Source organism: Typopeltis vanoorti, chromosome 5 (genome assembly GCF_054136105.1).
Source record: "Typopeltis vanoorti isolate ZY-2024b chromosome 5, IOZ_Tvanoo_1.0, whole genome shotgun sequence".
Taxonomy (NCBI): domain Eukaryota; kingdom Metazoa; phylum Arthropoda; class Arachnida; order Uropygi; family Thelyphonidae; genus Typopeltis; species Typopeltis vanoorti.
The window spans coordinates 135,551,603-135,572,609 of NC_143553.1; the positions used below are offsets into that span (position 1 = coordinate 135,551,603).

General features: G+C 35.8%; 1 protein-coding gene across 2 annotated transcripts in view; it reads right to left on the bottom strand.

Moving 5' to 3' along the window:
* Window positions 1-8,319: 8,319 nt before the first annotated feature.
* Srp72 (signal recognition particle 72) overlaps window positions 8,320-21,007 on the bottom strand; it is a 166,142-nt gene continuing 153,454 nt past the window's right edge. For both annotated transcript variants that reach the window (XM_090392757.1, XM_090392756.1), the window contains 3 exons: window positions 20,001-20,114; window positions 18,959-19,001; window positions 8,320-8,950 (listed from right to left, as the gene is read on the bottom strand). In XM_090392757.1, the coding sequence (XP_090248883.1) occupies window positions 8,773-8,950; window positions 18,959-19,001; window positions 20,001-20,114 (335 nt within the window). In that variant the 3' untranslated portion in view covers window positions 8,320-8,772. The remainder of the gene's footprint in view (window positions 8,951-18,958; window positions 19,002-20,000; window positions 20,115-21,007) is intronic.

Below are 21,007 nucleotides of genomic sequence, written 5' to 3' on the forward strand. Positions count from 1 at the left end.
CGCAGAAGAAAAAAATCATCTTTTATCAGGACAATGCACCTGCCCACAAAGGTGTTTTGCCAATGGGAAAATTAAGGGATCTGCAGTATGACTTGTTGGAACATTCACCCTATTCCCCAGATTTTGTTCCCTCTGATTTCCATCTCTTCCCCAAACTAAAACTCCTCACTGGTCAGCGTTTTTTTCTTCAAATCAAGAGGTGATTGCACCTGTAGAGGGGTATTTTGCAGATCTTACTGAGAATCACTACAGGGACGGGATGATGGCGCTAGAGCATCACTGGAATAAACGTATTATATTAGAGGGAGATTATGTCGAAAAAAATTTTTTTTTGAAATTATAAATTCGTTTTTTCATTAGGCCAAGAACCTTTCACACCACCCTTGTAAACGGTGAGGTAGAGATCCCAGAAATGAGTTAAATAGACTAGCAGTGGCACAAAGGAAATTGGCTGCCATTTCAATGTGGCCAAGTGTAAGGTGATGCACTTTGGGAAGAAATCGCAAGGTGTGTACTGGTAGAACTAAACTGCAAGAAATTGAGCAAAACAACTTGAGTGTAATTATGGAGGAGCTGAAATTAAGAGGGCATATATTTGAAAGTTTACCAAAATAGTACATCAGATATGTTGTTCTTGAACACCGTAATAAGCAGGGATGACTTATTCTCCTTTATAAACGTTTAAATGGACATCTCACCACCATGATTCCATGCTAATAAATTGTGGAGTGACAAAAATTTTGACATATCTATAGAATGATCCCTGTGAGAATAGAACGAAGGTCTGTGGCTTAAAAAACGAGCCGAGGAGCAAAATAGAATAAACAAGATTAGAGGGGGTTTGCCATTGAAGACTACAAACATAGTAGGAAAGGAGAAAACAAGGAAATTGTGTAAGTGGTCAGCAAGAGTATTAAAACTAGATTTTGTTTGGAGGGACAGTAAATCCGTTGCAGAGATGAGTGCTTCATCATTGAACGAGTTCAAGGAAAGGCATGACAGGTATTATGTGTATAATGGGCCTCCCACAATGAGCCTTCTAATTCTAAGATACTATACCTATATATAATACCAATAATATCCTTACTTGCCCAAGACTGTATCCAAGCTGTTACTAATTTCTTCCCATTTTGGTTTGATGCTTCCATTCTATCTTTATGCAACACCTTATGAGTTGTTTCCTTCTACATCCTAAGGAGCTTATTGCATCCCTTTCATTAAACTGCCAGGATGGCACTGTTAGTTTTTTCAGATAATTTTTTGTTAAATTTTGTCCTTTAGAATTCAGATTACGAGAGGAAGTCAGCCATGTAGCCAAACTTGTTTCACAACTTCGCAAGTGACAATTTGAACTGATTGAGAAGATAACTAAGGTCGAAAGATATGCCGGTATAACATGTCTATTCTTTAAATTGTCTTTTGGAAGCTTGCACTTCCCCAAAAGGAAAACCTTCAACATGAATTATTTTTCAATGCATTCTATACTACTGTTTGGAAAGAAGTCAACGAACAGCATATGTGAGGAACAAAGTCATGGCATCCACCTTAATAAGATGTAGGACCTCCTTTAGCTGCGAGGACAGCAGCAGTCCTACGGGGAATACTTCCCACTAGCATATGATATCAATAAATGGGAATTTCAGACTATTCTTCCTATAGGCATGTAACGAGGCTCTGGAGATTGATGTTGTGGGACAGACGTCCCTTGTCCTCATCCGATGTTCCAGTTCATCCTACAGATGTTCAATAGAGTTGAGACCAGGTCTCTGTGGACAGCCAAATATGGTGACATTTCCATAAACCACGCTGTTACAGCAGCAGCCTAATGAGTGTCTTGCTGAAAGAGACAATGGTCATTTCTGTAGAAACCATTTCATTGTTCAGATACCTCTAGGACTTCAATGATCGTCGCACTAGATAGAGGTGCAATGACAAACCAGGACCATACCATCACATCACCACTTCTGACTTTCCTAGTTGGGGTTAGGCATTCTGGTAAGACGTTCAAATCCACACTGACATCCGTCCATCTGCTCAGCAGAGACTGTAGCACCCTACAGTCACAATCAGCGAATGTGGTAGATCGTCCACTAAGGGTAGCATTTGCAGTTGACTCTCAGTGCTTCCATCTCAGTATAGTATCACTGATTATTGACCTGACATAGCCCAATTTGTCAACAATTTACCGAAATAGGCCTACAACATTGCATGTTATCACAACACCTCTTTCAAACTCAGTCAGTTTGAACTTATTGCAGCCATTTCACGCAGACACAGATGCACTGACTTCGGAGCATCATATTCCTCCAGTTTATACTGGCTACAATCACGCGACTCGTTACATGTTATGATGCACCTTGCTGTTTGGGTTGTCCATTGACATTTTTCCAAGCAGTACATGTTACTAATCAAGAATACTATAGTATGCTTATGATGAACAGCCTATTTTCCTACCCACCGCAGGGTGAAGGCATCTCCCATTGATGGAGGTTTGTGGGTCTACTCCAATGGTGACCCAGTCCATATTGGGAGAGCGCATCTATACTTGGGTGAAGAATGTATGAAGGTGGAAGACAAACAGGATTCGAACCCACAGCCTCTTGGCTAGAAAGCGGTCTAACCACCAGGCTGGCATAGTATGCTTATACTTCATTTAAAAAATAAAGCAAAATATATAAACATGTAATTAAAATGGATGAATTATATCTATTAAATTTATTACTGAAAATTTAAAGAGGAACTATGAATTACAATATCCAGTGTCTATGCATATGTGTACACTTTTTCTTTACATTGATACATGCAATTAAATAACTAATTAAGCATGCCTCAAAATATAAAAATTTTCTGGATGAGGCATTACACATTTAGTTTTGAAAATCAGTTAGGACTGGTATCTACTTGGTCTTTGCACAACTAACGTATCATTCACACAGCCAAAAGATAACAAAAACAGGGTAGACGGGATTTTTTTTTTTCCTGGAAATGTTGAATCTGTTTTTTCAAAAAAAAAAAAAATTGCCTGTTGTGAACTCTTTTTCACAGCAGATTTTTTTTACCATATCAATATCGAGAGTGGTGATAGAGTAGAATTGCCAGAGGTGGTTATGGGCCCCAATAAGTATTGTGTTAATGGATAGTGTGGGTCTATCATGCTTATATATATATATACTGTAAATTAAAGATGCCAAGAAAATTATATTCTTAGTTTTCTCGGTATCTTTAATTTTCTCTCCTTAACTATATCTTATCCAGAGTATTTTATTACTGAGGTCTGAAACCCTTTGACCACTTGTATGACTTCACATCAATTGCCTTATCCCATAATGCAACACACATCTTTACAAACATGTATAAAAATTCCCATAATGCATAGTATTATACAGAGTTAACTTTGCATTAGGAACATCCCCCCAGTATTACATACATACTCGGCATGATAGCGAAGTACTACCTGTTATCAATGACATGTGCAGCTACTATAAATGAGCACACCTATCCTCTGTACATAATCAGTAGCATTTGCCAGTAATGGGAACCTTGGTGATGTAAATCAATTTGACCATGGACAGATAGTTGGGACCTGGAGAGCAGGTGCCAATATTTCAGAAATAGCCACATTTGTTGGATGCTCCCATACTATCATATCAAGGGTATGCCATGTACCAAGACTGGATTAACCATGAACAGACATCCAGCAAAACAGCTCACATTGGTCAGCCACGTGTAGTTGATCCTAGAGGCGAGAATTGGGTATCATGACCGGTATCTCAGCAAAGACGTACAACAGCAGGACAGTTCGACCCATTTTTTCAACATGCCTTGCTTCACCTGGGATTTCACAGTCAGGGATCAACAAGGGTACTTATGATGGCCAGGCATCCCACACAAGCCTCTCAAAAGATGGAAGAAGGTCATCTGGAGTGACGAGTCCTGTTCCTTGTTGTACCATGCTTTAACCATTTGAGATGGCTGGGTTCGCATTTGGCATAAACAAATCCCTTGGGTGCACAGTTGGGTTCAGGAGGCTGGTGAAAGTGGATTTATGGCCTAGGGAGCTTTTTCCTGGCATGCCCTAAGTTATCATCCTACAAACATTGAATGGTGAACAACATTACAGGGACCTTCATATTTTTAAATTAGGGACACAAAACACACGTGATGAAAAGATTATTTTACTGATTAATAATAAAATAATAACTTTACGTTTCGACCCCTGTATTGAGGTCATCTTCAGAAGGATACATTCAGAAGTATAAGAACAAGTTACACGCTGTTGCACTCTATACAAGTAAATTACATCTACGTTGTTAACTAATCTTTTTTTTCTTAGCCTGCCCTCTAGTGGCAAAAAAAATAAAAATAAATAAATTAAATAAAATAAAAACTACAATAAACTCTGCTAAAGTCCTCACGTACTAGGATTCTTCTGGAATTATACAGTTATATTAGAATTATCTTCTGAATTTGTACAGAACAGGTTGCTATTGAATGTTCAAGGAGGGAAAAAAAAAATTTGAGATTTTTTTTTTATTTTTTTTATAGCAACCACAAAGAAAAATCTCAATACAAGACTTAGTGAAGTGGGTTTTTTTTTTTTTTTTCCTCCTTGAACATTCAATAGCAACCTGTTCTGTACAAATCCAGAAGATAATCATAATATAACTGTATAATTCCAGAAGAATCCTAGTACGTGAGAACTTTAGCAGAGTTTATTGTAGTTTTTATTTTATTTTATTTTTATTATTTTTTTGCCACTAGAGGGCAGGCTAAAAAAAGATTAGTTAACATAGATGTAATTTACTTGTATAGAGTGCAACAGCATGTAGCTTGTTCTTATACTTCTGAATGTATCCTTCTGAAGATGACCTCAATACAGGGGTCGAAACGTAAAGTTATTTTATTATTAATCAGTAAAATAATCTTTTCAACACGTGTGTTTTGTGTCCCTAATTTAACAAATATGAATTCTGATCACCGTGTAACCTTAAAAGAAAAAATTACAGGGACCTGTTAGCCGACAATCTCCATCCATATCTGCATGCCTACCACAGTGCCATCTTTTCTTTCAATAATGTTTGCCAACAGAATAATGCACCTGTCATTGGGCTCATGCAACTACTGAGTGGTTGGAGGAACTCGACAATTAGTACGCCACATTGCTTTGCCACCCAAACTCCTCTGACTGTAACCCAATTGAACATGTGTGGAATATGTAGAACAGGGAATGAGAACTGTTGATTCTCCTCCACAGAATGAGGTTTAACTGATGACATTGCTGCAGCAGACATGGGCTGAGTTATGCATGGAGAATGGACACCTTGTGGAATCTGTTCCTAGGCGTCTGCGAGCCATGATTGCACAGAGAGGTGGACCAAAGCATTATTAGGTGGATGTTCCTAATGCAAAGTTTACTAAGTGCACATGTCCATAAGGATATGTGCATTGCATTATGGGATACTAAGGCAATTGATGTGAAGTCATTAGCCTCTATACACTTGTAGCCCAGTCATGAAATTATTTCATGAGCAAATTTTGTTTGCATACACTTGGATAAAGGATCAAAACCAAGAATATAATTTCTTGGCATTTTGAATTTATAGTATAACCCAGTTAAAAAAAAAAAAAAAAAAAAAACTTGCAATGTTTATTAACTGAATGTGTTCTTCTGGCTGGTTCGTGGGATGAACAACCTGACTTTTCAGAACGTTTCAACTATCTTTGAATACTTGAAGAGATCTGAGCTAAATCTAGTCCATCAAAGGGATACAAAGCATACTGTTAATGGTATGAGTGGGATGATTTGCCTTACTGGATATTACAAGTGTCATCTGGATTTAGGTAAAGAAGATAGTCAGACATAAAAATACAAGTTGTGTCCAATGATGAGAGATTAGAGGGCATGAATGCTATCTTAACAACAGGCAAATTTTCCGTTTTTCGCCCATTCGAAGTCGGTTTTTTGTTTGTTGATATTTCTTACAGCTGTTGAAGATTCGTTTGCTGAAAGTAGAAAAATTTTAACTCAATCCTGTACTGTCTTGGCATATTTATTAGAGAACTATAGCTTGGATAGTAGATAGCATGTTTCTGCAGAGAAACATGCTATCTACTAGGGAAAGAATAGACACTTTAATTACGTTTGCCACAATGACGATAAAGAGCACCTGCATACAGATTTCCAATTTAAAAATGTTTCTAAAAATGCTAAACGATTTTTTTTTTTTTTTTTTTTTTTTCTTCCTATAGGAACTGAAAGATAATTGTGAATGTGGAGACTTAGTGTAAATCTAAAATTAATGTAACTGGATTATATTTGTATACAGTTTTTAATTATATTTAGTCTCTAGGTTGAACTTTAAAGTTCAAAATTTGCTTACCATTCTCCCCTGCTTTTGGTCACACACCTGTCAATTCTCCCCCTTACCATTCTCAGAATATGACACTATTCTACTTTCACACATTTCTGTGACATAACACAAAATTGGTAGCCCAAAATTCCACCGATGTGAACTATCTCTAGCATTTTTTCTCTTAGAACTAAAAAACAGTCCCACCTACTTCCTTAAGGAAATAAAAGGAGTTATGGGGTTATTTTTGTCTGTTTGTTTTAAGACTAGTTTTTTTTTAATCTTAAAAGAAATATATTTAATTTTTATTATTTATTTTTTATATTTTAATGGAAAAAATCACACATCGGTGTTGGTTCACAAATTTTACTTCCTGCGTATTTTGGCGCTTAATGAATATTAGTAAATATATGCTTATTCATATAAGTTTCATTTCAAAAGTATTGAATAAGAAGCACAAAAAAAGCTTACAAATGCAAAATCTCGAATATAAATTGTACTGAATATAAATGCAATAAATATTATAATAATGTGTCTTATATTACGATTTTTTTTTCCGATGGGGGCCGTGAAATATTTTAATGTTTCCAAAGGGGGCCTTGGCATCCATAAGTTCAGGAAGCACTGCCTTAGAAGACAGAAATATAAGATCTGATAATATTGGAGTCTTGACAGGTAACAGACTGATTTGGAGGAAAATTGTAGATATGAAGCTAGTAATGATGTAATTTTTCATGTAGTACTATCATATCCTATACACCCCCTTGAGGGTATATATATCAGAAATTTGATGATGATATGTGCTTTAGGAAAAGCAGTTTATCTTTAACCATTATGGGTTAAAGATAAACTATTTTATAACCTTTATAAGTATATATTAACAGAATAATTTAAAATTAAAAAATTCCAAGCCTAGTTTTTTGTTTAATGGAAGACCCAACTACAAGAAATTTGGTCAACATAGAATATGCTAGTACTGTGAATGAGATGAGCAAAACAGAGCTTATTCACATTTGACTTGAATTGTAGCTTGTATTTCTTTGGGAATTTCATTTGGGAATCCCGGAGAGCAGTGGAAGGGATGAACAAAGAGGAGGAGAAATTTGTTCTGTGGGTTTGGAGTCTAACCGTGAGAGCATGTTGATTGGTTGTTGCATGCATTTGGACATGTTTGATAAAGAGTAGGGAGAGGAGGGGGAATTACTGATGCCAATTCTGAACAGCAGCCACAGAAGTATTTATAGAAGATGCAAGCAGTGGAAACTGATTGCCTATGTGAAAGTAGGTGGAGAACATTAGTCAGAGGGATCATTAATCAGTCTAACTGTCCTTTTCTGTATAGAATCCAATATTTTAAGGGAGCTCTTAAGGGCACCACTCCACTGTACTGCTAAGTGTTACAAAATGGGAAGCTTGTTTGCTTGCTTGGATCTGATGCTGCTTAATGCATTACTTCTCTTGCATTAAAATGAATACAATACACAATTCTGAATCTATTATACAAACATTACTATGAAAGGTAGTTGTACTACAAGCAATAATAAATCTAAGTTCATATTTCATTGAACAATTTAACCACTAGAGGACATTCAAATGAAATCTCTTGGTAACCTTCAGACTATATACATTGCATTTTAACGAAGCAGTTACAGTGAAGTACTTCAGAATTTCAGAAGTTTTAAAATTAACATCACATGCACAGGTACTGTATAATACTAAGTCAGCAATGCATTATTTTCAGTGTTTGCTGAGATAGTTTAATACAGTAGTGACATGGCATGAAATTATTAAAGTGCGTAAGCATTCCGTTTACACACTTTGTACAGACTACGTATGCTTATATCTATATTTATTTACTTATGTTTATTTTTACACAAGTAATTCAAATAAATTTATTTAGTATGCCATGATTTACTAAGAAAATAATTTCATATAAGCAAATTTGAGATAAAAAAAATTGCAAAATCCATAACCTAGGCACCAAATACTTTATTAATTTCATGTAAAGTATTTGCTAGCTACATATTAATAAACAAATATTTTATCACATATTTTGGAGATGCAAATATTTTTATCACTAATCAATGATGATTTGTTCTTATAAATGGAAAATAGCAAAAATCTAATTCAGTGATGCAGACAGATTTTTTTTTTTTTTTTTAATTTTTTTTTAAACCCTGAAGTCTAACACATTCTGGTGTACCAAATATACTCTACCAAATACATTATTTTTAAACACATCTCATACTTAATAGAAATTTTTAAGATCAAACAAATCTGTGTTTAACATCATGTAATTATTGTTCCTGAAATATCTGCATGTTTACTTATTATAATAGGGTTGTATGTATGTGTGTGATAAACTATGACCTTCACCAGTAACAGGGCTGAAACAAACCATATATTAAAAAAAATCTTTCTGCTACCAACGTCCTCCCTTTTTCCTTTTCTTCTTCTGTGTTGCTTGTGGACGTTGTTGACGAGGACCCTGAGGATTTGGAGATGCTTGTGGAGCAGGAGCTGTAGATGCAGAAGATGAAGCTGGAGAAGGTGTGGCAGCAGTCCCTGGACGAGGAGAGGTGGCTGTTTTAGAAGATTCTCTGTAAAACAAAAATAAATTTTTAACTTAAACAAAAAAAATATCATAACAGATGAACATTTTGTACACTTCAGTGCAATAACACAATGAAACTTTTTCACACTTTTCAAGGAACTACCTAAAACAAACATAAAATTGGAAAAGGAATAAAATCAAAGAATTATACAACCCAAAGAAAACCAAGTTGTCTTAGGTCAAAATTTTGTGAAATCATGTGTGTTTGCTACATGATCATACTGAAAATGAAGGCTGCTAATTTTATATAAAAAGATGTCTAATTCTTCATATGTGTACAGCCAAGTAGCAAACACATCAAAGTGTTTAAATTCCTATTTTCCATATGTAATTTTTCAAGTTGTCATTTCAATTGCTTCATGTATGGTTCCTGCCAATCTTTTGTATTCTGTTGCCAATGTAAAATTTCCCACCATCTGCTTTGTTCTTTACTGCAACTTCCCTTGTTCTATTTTCCACAATTTCTTTTGTTATTTCCTGTGGTTTCCTTTATTCTTCTTCCTGCCATTCTCTGTTTCATGGGAATGGAGTATGTATGGAATTAGTATCCCCCCCCCCACACACACCAAATTCACTATAGTGAACTTTAGGGATTCACTATGGCAAGCATCTACTGTACTAACACCCTTCCCTTTCCTCTCAAGTGATGTAATCACCAGCTTTATAGTTTCATACATCCTTTTGTAACTGAAAATGTCACATGCTTAGCCAGCTTCCAGGTCAAGACTGTATGCTCCCTCTTCTCAGTTGGAGAGAATAAAAAAATTTACAGTGAAATTTGCCTATCACATAAGACAGCATAAATAAAGGAACATGGATGATTTACAATCATTCAACTTCTGTGATGGGTCTTTCCAGAACACAGCTTGTTTGCGAAATGTTTCTATAGGAATGGAGAAAACGGTGCAGCAACAGCACTTTGCAAGTAGAGATGCCTAAAGACTGCAAAGTAGGCCCAATGACACCAAATACGGTGCAACGCATGGTTCATCGATTTCAAGAGTCAGGCACTTTGACAGTCCAACCAGGAAGAGGGAGTAAATTTGAAATTTCACAAATGACTGAAGATGTAACCACTGCAGTTGTTGAGCAGTCAAGTGAGAATGTTGTAATAAGACAATTAGATTTGTCATACACAATGGTATAGAGGACTTTGCATAAAGTGTTACAATGCTACTCGTATAAACTCAGCCACAATTCAGGAAGATGGCAGCACCTGAGAAACATTTGTATTGACATTTTTGGCACTCATAAGGATTAGCCTTAGAGCATTCTATAGAGTAATGAAGTGCATTTTCATGTTTGTGGAACAGCAAACACTTTGACAAAGAAGCCAAAACTGCATCTAGGCTAAAGAGAATCCCTGCATTTCCAGAAGCTATCTCATTAGCTAAAGGTCACAGTATGGATAGGATTTATGGTCAAGTTGGGCTATTATTCTTAGAAGACATCTAATGAACTGGACTTGTGACCTGCACAGTCATTGTTGTGCATATTATCAGGACATGTTGAGCAGTTTTATCATCCTACAACTGCAGCAAAGAGGGTGCCTGACCACAATAGTGTCAATGCAAAATGGAACACCTCCCCACATGGGACATGAAGTTCAACAATTATTGTATCAATCATTTCATAGAGGACAGAGTAATCAGTCGCTCATTTTCTATGAAATGAGCACCACGTTCAGACCTTAATCCCTGTGACTTTGGCTTTGGGGTTACTTAAAAAAAGCATGGTGTATTGGGGCAAAGTTCTTTACCTAGCAGATTTGAAAGACAAAAATTGCACATCACATGCAAAACCTTTTGACAAATCAGCTACATTCCACTGTAGATATGTATAACAGTATCAGTTACTGGTCCCACACAAAAGGCCTAAAACCTTGAATGTCACTTTTGTTGATCATCCAGATGATAGCACTTTGCAACATGTCAGCTCTATGTGATATGTTTCTTGTATCACATTATTTTATGAAATGAGCAAAATAATCATCATTGAATAACTTCATTTGTCATTGACTCTGAATCATTTCACAATCACAAACAATCCTATTCACATTAATGTAATTTTCTCCTGCTTACAGTGGCATATTTTCCATATCTGTCATTTTTGAACTAATTTTTTTTAATTGTCAAAATTTCTTTCCATGATCTGTTCATACTACCTACCAAGTTTGAGGGTATTTCATCTACTGGTTCTCTCTTTCTCTCTCTCTACAGATTGCTCTCAATAAGGATACTTTAATTTGAAAGAAACTGTATAATAAAGGTTTCTATTTTTTTATTTGGATCCATGAATCTATTTTTGCTGTGAGAGTGTTAGCAAAAAAAGTTTAGAATTAAGTACTCCTATGATGCAACAGTAGAAACAGTAGCTACATTCCAGAAGAAGTGTGATGTAGGAGGGATAAAATGCTGAAATAAACAAAAATTCATGGTTTTTCTCACCAGCCCAAAGATATGAATAGTCTAGAGCAGGTGTTACAACCTTTTTGAGCTACAGAGCACTTTTAAGATAAGGAAACAGTACGGACCCCCCCCCTGCTATCTTTCTTAAAGCAATCAAACAATCAAGATAAATTCTGTTGTCAGTCATTTTCTTCAGATTTGGGAAATGATCGAAAGATTTCTGCTCCAAATGATATATTCACAAAGTCAGCTTCTCTTTGAATGATCTGATCGAACTTATCATCATCACAATGAGTTTATCCTTTCCTTGGAGTTCCAAGTTTAGAGAATTTAATTTTTCTACAATATCCGTAAGAAAACCCAAATCCATTAACCAAAAGGATAACTTAACTGATCATAGTTCTGTCCTTTAGAACTGAGAAATTCTTTTATCTCTTCAATCGAACTCACAAATCTTGAAAGTACTTTTCCTCTGTTTAGCCAGTGAACTTCAGAATGAAGAATAAGATCTTTTTTAGTTAATTGGTTGGTACTCTCAATGAAAGACTTAGAGGTAGTGCAGTAGAGGAGAGGCTCTAATTAAGTATATTATTTTTAGAACTATTTCATAATGTGACTGAAGGAGAGAACTTTACCACACAATGTTTCTTGACGAATAATGCAATGGTATGATGTAAAGATCGAAAATGATTTGTCTTCCCTGCAAAAGGCAATAAATCCTTTGGAAGTACCTACCATTGCTTTGGGCACCATCACTGGTGATCACTGCCAACTTGCTCAGAGGAAAATCTATTGCTTCGATGTATTGTTTAAATGTAAGGTAAATCTCCATTCCTGTTGTTTGACCATTCATGGACAATAATTTTAACAGCTCCTCCCTAACAGAAAAGCCCTCAAATACAATTCTTACTAAAACAGCCAATTCTCATGTGATACATTTGTTAACTCATCAAATTGCAGGGGTAATTATTCACATTTTCCTAAATCATTTTTCAGTTAGGCTTGCATGTCAAGGAAAAACTAAGCTCAATCGCCTAGTGATTGTTTTTATTTGAAAGCTGCAAGTCTGATATCATTATCATAATTTGTCTGTTTTTAAAGCCCTCAAATAATCAGCTCCTACAAGAAATACCCACCCTTTTTTTTTTTTCAGTTCACCATCTTGATATGGTTTTTTTCCTATTAAGTGAGTAATTTTATAAGAAGCAATGGTGGCATTTTTAGGCATTACTATTGGCCTAATAAAAGCTAACTGTTGAGATGTAAGTTTTGACTTTAGTTCACATACTGTTTTCTTTCTCAGTTCAGAATTAAAAGGATAGTTGTGGTCAAATGAAGAGTGATTAGTCTTAAATGCTGTTCCACATTATGTTTCTTCATAACTGCAACAGAACTGCCACATACCAAACACACATTTGTCTTTTATTTTAACAACGCAGTAGACTTCTTCCCATTCAGATTGATAATCATAATCATCATCATCATCAAATTCCTGCCATGTACCCACAAGGGGTGTACAGGATATGATAGTGCTACATGAAAAATTTACATCATTACTAACTTCCTATCTACAATTTTCCTGCAAATCAGTCTGTTACTTGTCAAGACTCCAATATTATCAGATCTTATATTTCTATCGTCTAAGGCACTTTGTACCGTATCAATCCACATATATCTTGGTCCTCCTCAGGGTCGTTTTACTGCCAACCTGGCAGAGAACACTTGTTTTGCTAATCTTTCCTCGCCCATTCTGTTTAGGTGACGATACCACCTGAGATTAGCTCTGCTAACGCATTCCTGAATACTGACAATATCAAGTTCTTTCCTAATATCCCCGTTTTTAATATGATATTGCCATTGATGCCATCTGTTCACGCCTATAATCTTTCTCAGGACTCTCATATCTGCGGTCTCTAGTCTTTGGTCAAGTGTTTTACTTCTGACCCAGCTCTCAGATCCATAAGTTAAAACTGGTTTGAACACTGTCTTGTATACAGCTAATTTAGTGTTCTGACTAGTTTCTCTCTTATTCCATATGAATTTATTCAAATGAATTCCCACCATACCAGCTTTGCTGATTCTGTTGTCTATTTCTGTATTTAATTTACCATCTTCAGTAAAAATCGTGCCTAAGTAGCTGAAATGTTTTACTTGTTCTACAGGTTCTCCATTCACAACACAGTTGACATTTTCAATGATTCTGCCAATTTTCATTGTCTTTGTCTTTTTATTGCTGACCTTCATACCATATCTATTACAACAACTATTCAATTTAGTCAGAGAATCTTGGAGACTTGTAGCGGATTTATTTAGAAGTATAACATCATCCGCATAAAGCAAAGAGCTGACATTAACATCTCCAATTTTGATATCATGTTTAATACCGCTTTCCTTCATAATGTGATCCATATAGATAATGAATAACAGATGGGATAACGTACATCCTTGTCTCACACCAGATTTAACATTAAACCATCTTCCTGTACTTCCTTCAATTCTAACTGCTCACTTACAACTCAAATCAAGACTAAGTATTGCGTGATATAATGCCCCATTGACACCATATAACTGCAGTGTATTGAATAGCTTCTCTCTTGGCACCTTATCATGTGATTCTTTCCAAATCGACAAAACTTAAATACAGATCTTTGTTATATTCCCATGCTTTCTCGACTATTTGTCGTAAAGTGAAGATCTGATCCTGACAGCCTCTGTTTGGCCTGAATCCAGCTTGTTCTTCACCAAGCTTTTCTTCCACAATTCTTCTCAACAGTTTCTCAAGTATACTTGCATAGATCTTGCCAGGAACACTCAGTAGGGAAATAACTCTGTAATTCTCACATTCAGTTTTATTTCCCTTTTTATATATGGGTACTATGAGAGCTCTACTCCAATCATCGGGAATTCGTCCCTCTGTCCAGTTTTTCTGAACTATGCAGTGCAGCCACTGTAAGACTCTTATTCCACCATACTTCAGCATTTCTGGTCGAATATCGTCTACTCCTGTTGCCTTTCCACATTTCAAGCCTTTGACGGCTTTTTCTACTTCAAGTATGGATATGTACAGGGTGTTTGGGATAAATTTGACAGTTTCGTAAGGAAAAAGAAAATCTTCTTTGTATCTATTAAATTTAATGAATTGACAAAAAAACATTACAGGCAGAGTTAATTACAATACTATCAACAAGATTTACTCAAAATAACCACCATTAGCATCGATCACAGCTTCAATTCTGCTTCGGAACCTCGAACAAGCTGATGCTACAGTCTCCCTGGGAAGGGCCGCAAAAACTGTTTTAATTTTATCCATTAACTGGGCTTTTGTATTACTGGAAGTGCGATTGGTGTCTTTTTCAACTGCGTCCCATACAAAATAATCCATGGGGTTAAGGTCTGGGGAGTTTGGAGGCCAAACATTTGGACTGGTGAAGTCGTAGAAATTTTCAGACAACCATTTTTGACTTTTCGCAGAGGTGTGGCAAGGGGCCGAATCCTGCTGCCATACATACGGCCTACCATTGGCTACCCTTGTTATCCAGGGCTTGACTACAGTTAGCAACTCCACGAACAAAGCCCGAATTCCAATGCCAGGGTTCTTCAACACCTGTTCCTGCAGATTTGCGAGGAATTCTGCTGTACGAACGCAATCAGATCGTCTGCTAGGGATCTTTCTTCTTGCTACATCCTCGTAGTCACCATTGCAAGTCTCTAGTTCATGCCTGATTGTTTTTACTGTATTCAGGGAGCATTGGGCAGCAGTCGTAATATCCTTATTTTGATGGCGGGCACGAATCATCATGATACAAGTTATTCTCTTCCATGATTCAGGTGGGTTCCAGCTATCCATCCTTTCTGACATCTTGTATATGAATGAAGAAGGGTCCAAACTTTTAAATGAAGAGAAGTGTGTGTTAATACATGTAACTTACGGAAAAATATAATTAATTATAAATATGTCAAATTTATCCCGAACACCCTGTATTCCTGACTGCATGCCTGTTGAGTGTTTTTTACCACTGTGTTGTCATCACTGCTTGTTTCATTTAGCAGTTTTTCAAAATAATTACTCCATACTTCAAGGATATCTTTTTCTCCCGTTTTCATGTCACCTTTATCATCTCTAACTCCTTTTACAGCACTCTTTCCTCCATTCCTAAGCTTCTTCTACACCCTCCAGAATATTTTGCCACCTTCTTGATATTAATTTTCTATATTCTTGCCATAGTTCTCCCATGACTTTTGTTTAGCTAGTTTTACACAGTGTTTAGTATTCTTGCATTTGTCTCTATATTCTCTAAGAGCACAAGCTGACTTATTTGCCAGGAACTTTTGATATGCTTTCTTCTTTTCCTTCACTACCTCTTTAACTTCCTGTGTCCACCAGGGAGTTCTGATTTTTTTATCCTTGCAGACAACCTCACCACATGCCTCTCTGGCAGAATCAATCAATGTTTTCTTCAGAGTCTGCCACTGAATCCCCAAGGTTTGATTCCTGTTCTCGAACTCTTTCATTTTTTCTTCAATAATCTTTTAGTCTACAGTTAACATCTGAGAGCTGCTCAATTTTTATTCGCTTTAAAACTTTCTTACATGTTATTCTTTTCAATATGAAATTCAATTTTATCCTGCTCAAGACTAAATAGTGATCACTTCCAATTTCAAATCCTTGGTACACTCTGGTGTCCTGCACCAGGGAGAAAACATCACTATCAACAATAACATAGTCAATGAGACTTTTCTTATTCCTAGCCTCTTCTCTCCATGTGAATTTGTGCACATTTTTATGTTGGAACATGGTGTTAGTAATAACCAGTCAATGTCCTGAGCAGAAATCCAACAGATATTTGCCATTATTATTAGCTTTGCTCTTTTCTCCAAATTTTCCCAAAATATTTTTGTATGTCTCACAATCATTTCCTACTCTGCTATTTAGATCCCCAACAAGGACTAACTTTTCCTTTTTCATTGTGCCAGTTGCTTTTTCTAAAGCTGCAAAAAATTCCTCCACTTCTACCTTAGTAGAACCTTCTGTGCGACCATAGGCACAAATAAGTCTCATTGTCTAGTTCCCCATTCTCATATTTGCCCACATTACTCTACTTGAGACTGACTGCCATTCAAGAAGATTAGCCTCGTATTTTGTGTTGAATACTATGGCTACCTCCTTCTTTTCCTTGATTGTCATTGCCTGAATATAACATTTTGTATTTATTGCTCAGAAAGATCTCGCCAGTTTTGGTCTGTTTTGTTTCAGTCACCCCTATTATGTCGATCTGGTACTTATCTAATTCCTCAGCTAGCTCCATTTCTTTGCCATTCAGGTTTCTTATGTTGATAGTACCGATCTTTAACTCTGGTGATGTTGAGTTGCGGTTTGTTTTCAGATTTGTTCCAGTAGCTGACTTTTCGCTGTTCTCCCTGGTTCCCTGGCGAAAACAATGGGGGCCTTGTTTAACCGGGCGACGCTCCAGCCGGCATGAAATTTTGTCATGTTGTACCATCATTTTGTATTTTGGTTTAACCAATAAGATTACAATTTGTTCGGCTAAATCCCAAATTGCCAGCCCATCCTTGTTCTTTCAGTATCCAAGTAGATACCCAACAGGGTGCACCACGAGAAGGTGAGGATTGGACATTAGGTCAGAAGCCCTGGTCGGACTCCGCATTCCTTTAAAGGCTATGTGAGGTCTCCTCTCAGTTATACAGCTTTGACCCTTAAGCACCCCTCAGATTGATAATTATATATATATATATTTTTTCACTATCCACATTCATTTTAGGGGAGGATGGTAAGGGGGGTGCATCTTATAGGCTGGCAAATACGGTACTTCAAAAAATTGCTAAATGAAACAAGCTGTAACAGCACAGTGGTAAAAAACACTCAACAGGAAAAGCAGTCAGGAATACATATCCATACTTGAAGTAGAAAAAGCTCAAATGCCTGAAATGTGGAAAGGCAGTAGGAGTAGATGATGTTCAACCATAAATGCTCAAGTATGGAGGCATAAAAGTTGTACAGTAGGTGCACTGCATATTTCAGAAGGCCTGGACAGAGGGACGAATTCCAGATGATTGGAGTAGAGCTCTCATAGTACCCATATATAAAAAGGGAAATAAATTGAATGTGAGAATTACAGAGGTATTTCTCTATTGGGTGTTCCTGCTAAGATTTACACAAGTGTACTCGAGAAACGATTGAGAAGGATTGTGGAAGAAAATCTTGGTGAAGAACAAGTTGGATTCAGGCCAATTAGAGGTTGTCTGGATCAGATATTTACTTTACAACAAATAGTTGAGAAATCATGGGAATATAACAAACATCTGTATTTAAGTTTTGTAGATCTGGAAAAGACATGACAAGGTGCCAAGAGAAAAGCTATTCAAAACTCTACAGTTGTATGATGTCAATGGGGCATTATCAAGCAGTACTTAGTCTTTATTTGAGTTCTAAGTTAGCAGTTAGAATTGAAGTATGGGAAGATGGTTTAATGTAAACTCCGGTGTCAGACGGAGATGTACATTATCCCTTCTGTTATTCATTATCTATATGGATCACAATATGAAGGAAAGTGGTATTAAAACTGATACCAAAATTGGAGATGTTAATCTCAGCTCTTTGCTTTATGTGGACGATGTTATACTTCTAAAATAAATCTGCTACAAGTCTGCAAGATTCCTTGACTAAATTGAATAACTGCTGTAATAGATATGGTATGAAGATCAGCAATAACAAGACAAAGACAATGAAAATAAGCAGAAGCATTGAAAATATCAACTGTATTGTGAATGGAGAACCTATAGAACAAGTGAAACATTTTAGCTTCTTAGGCACGATTTTTAGTGAAGATGGTAAATTAAATATGGAAATAGACAACAGAAAAACAAGAAAGCTGGTATGGTAGGAAGTCAATTGAATAAATTTATATGGAATAAGAGAGAAATTAGTCAAAACACTAAATTAGCTGTATACAAGACAGAGTTCAAATCAATTTTAACTTATGGATCTGAGAGCTGGGTCAGAAGTAAAACACTTGACCAAAGTCTAGAGACCGCAGATATGAGAGTCCTGAGAAAGATTATAGGCGTGGATCCAGGAATGCATTAGCAGAGCTAATCTCAGGTGGTATGGTCACTTAAACAGAATGGGTGAAGAAAGATTAGTAAAACAAGTGTTCTCTGCCAGGTTGGCAGGAAAAAGACCTAGAGGAAGACCAAGATATAGGTAGATTGATATGGTAAAAAGTGCCTTAGAAGATAAAAATATAAGATCTGATAATGTTGGAGTCTTGACAGGTATCAGACTGATTTGGAGGAAAATTGTAGATAGAAAGTTAGTAATGATGTAATTTTTTTCATGTAGTGCTATCATATCCTGTACACCCCTTGAGAGTACATGGCAGGAATTTGATGATGAGATTGCAAATGTATACAACATAATAAAATAGCTAATACCTAAATGCACCTCACATAAGGCACTAATGTGCATATAGATTCTTGTATCTTTCATGAGTGGGATCAATATAAAAAATAAATAACATTCATAACAAATAATTCAAGTGCTAGTTTGAAAAAAAGAATTTACATACACTTCTGGTGCTGTTCCAGAAATTGCTCCCTGAGTTCCTTTTCCTGTAAAAAAACAATATGAATGATCATTAAAGTAGCATAAAATAACATATTACTACTACTTCTAAAGCATAAAGGCCCTCAAATGCATGTAGATATACTTATAAAAAGGGGAGGAGTAATGCTGAGAATCAACTAGGGCTCTACAATATCTAACCCCTGCCTTCCTGTGTGTCCATCTGAATGCTGAATAAATAGAAGATGGACTAGAAATTCTAGACTCAAACAGCTAAACTGTATTCTACAACAGATGAAATACATATATAGCAACTCAAATAGCATGGTTAATGCAGAGCTTCATAGCTCAGTCATTCAGTATTGACAATGCTCTTCAATTGCAAAGACCTGGGTTCAAATCCTATTTAGGCTTCAAAGAACCTTTAACAGGACTTATCAACCAAAATTAGTTAGCCAGTCTCAAAGAGGTGGGAGGATTTCTCATTCTGCAAAACAGGCAATCTGGCCAGAAGAACATACCACAAATTACATAGTGGACTATGCCAGTAGGATTAACTCCCCTATCATAAGAATTAAGTAGGTTTATAACGAGCCAAGTTACTTAGCTGTGACAAGTCATTGGGCCTAAGATGAAAGAGAAGAGTGTGTGAAGATTAGTGTGGTTAATGCATGCTGAAAATATAAGTACTAAATGAAACCACACAGAGCAAAGCATTATCATGATGGTTTTCAGTGTAATGCATTCGAAACAGATAATTGCTGTACTGGTGTGGTTTTATTCAGTTTCATTTCATTCAAACAAACCACAATCCCAATTAAAAAGGATTAGAAATGAAAAAAAAAATTAAAGATGTTTATTATATATGACTGTAATAGTAGCTATTGTAATTCATACATATATTATATATGAATTACAATAGCTACTCCAATAGAATCCTCTATGCATGGAATGTTTTATTATAAAAAAATATACAAATTGTATATCAATTTAAATATGTACTTATCAAACTAAATTGGTTCTGAAACAGAAAAAAAGATACACACCTATACCACCTCCTCTTCGGTCTTTACGCTTTTTATAAGTAGACCTTTCTCTTTTTGGTAACCATCTTTCTGGATCAGGATCAACATCAGGATCATAGCTTTTGAGCAGCTTAGCTATTAAAATTAGAATGAAATAAAATTATATATTAAATTACAAAGATGTATCATCATTAATTATTTTTAATAATATTTAACCTAAATAATATTCTACTGAATTTGAAAATAATTTGATGGTCTTAGCATTATTTATAATCAGACTAATTAAAAACAAACTACTTTGTTATAAGTCAATTCTACTCTAAGTAAATATCTTTTTTTTTTTTTAAATAAGATGCACTGACTGATGAGCTACTCAACAACTATTTTGCAACTTACTTGGTAGGGGTGTGAGCGATATACTTATTTAGCCTATATGTATATGCATATTCTTTAGGACAAATATCTACTTTTGGTTATTTCAATATTAGTTTTGGTTTTGTTGAAAATGTATTCGCATAGCTTTGATGATGATAGCATGCTTCATTTCTCTTCATCATTCAAAAAATCTTGTAGTATTCAGATGACTCAAGTTTTAAGATCTATGGCCAATGCATTACACACTGATCTTCTAACCATTCTCAAGTGAGGTGCAGCAGATAATTTGAATATATTTTAATGCTACCAAACTCACAATTCTGTGTTATTTCCCCCAGAAGAAGGATCACGAAGAAAGATCATCAAGAAGAGAGCTAATCAACAATGTATTTGGAGATAACTGGTTAAAAAAAGATCTAGGGCAGAGGATCTTCAACCTTTCAGACAGTGCGGGCCACATTAAAAATTTCAATGAAGTCCGTGGGACACTAAGCTATATTAGTATTTAGAATTGTAAGATGCTTTCCAGATTCACAAGGAACGATGTGCATTTGATACTTTACATAAAATCCTATAAAAATAAACAAACTCAGCTTTAAGAGCATAGGTAGAAGTCAGGTTCGTGATAAGTAAATACAATCAATACTTGAAAA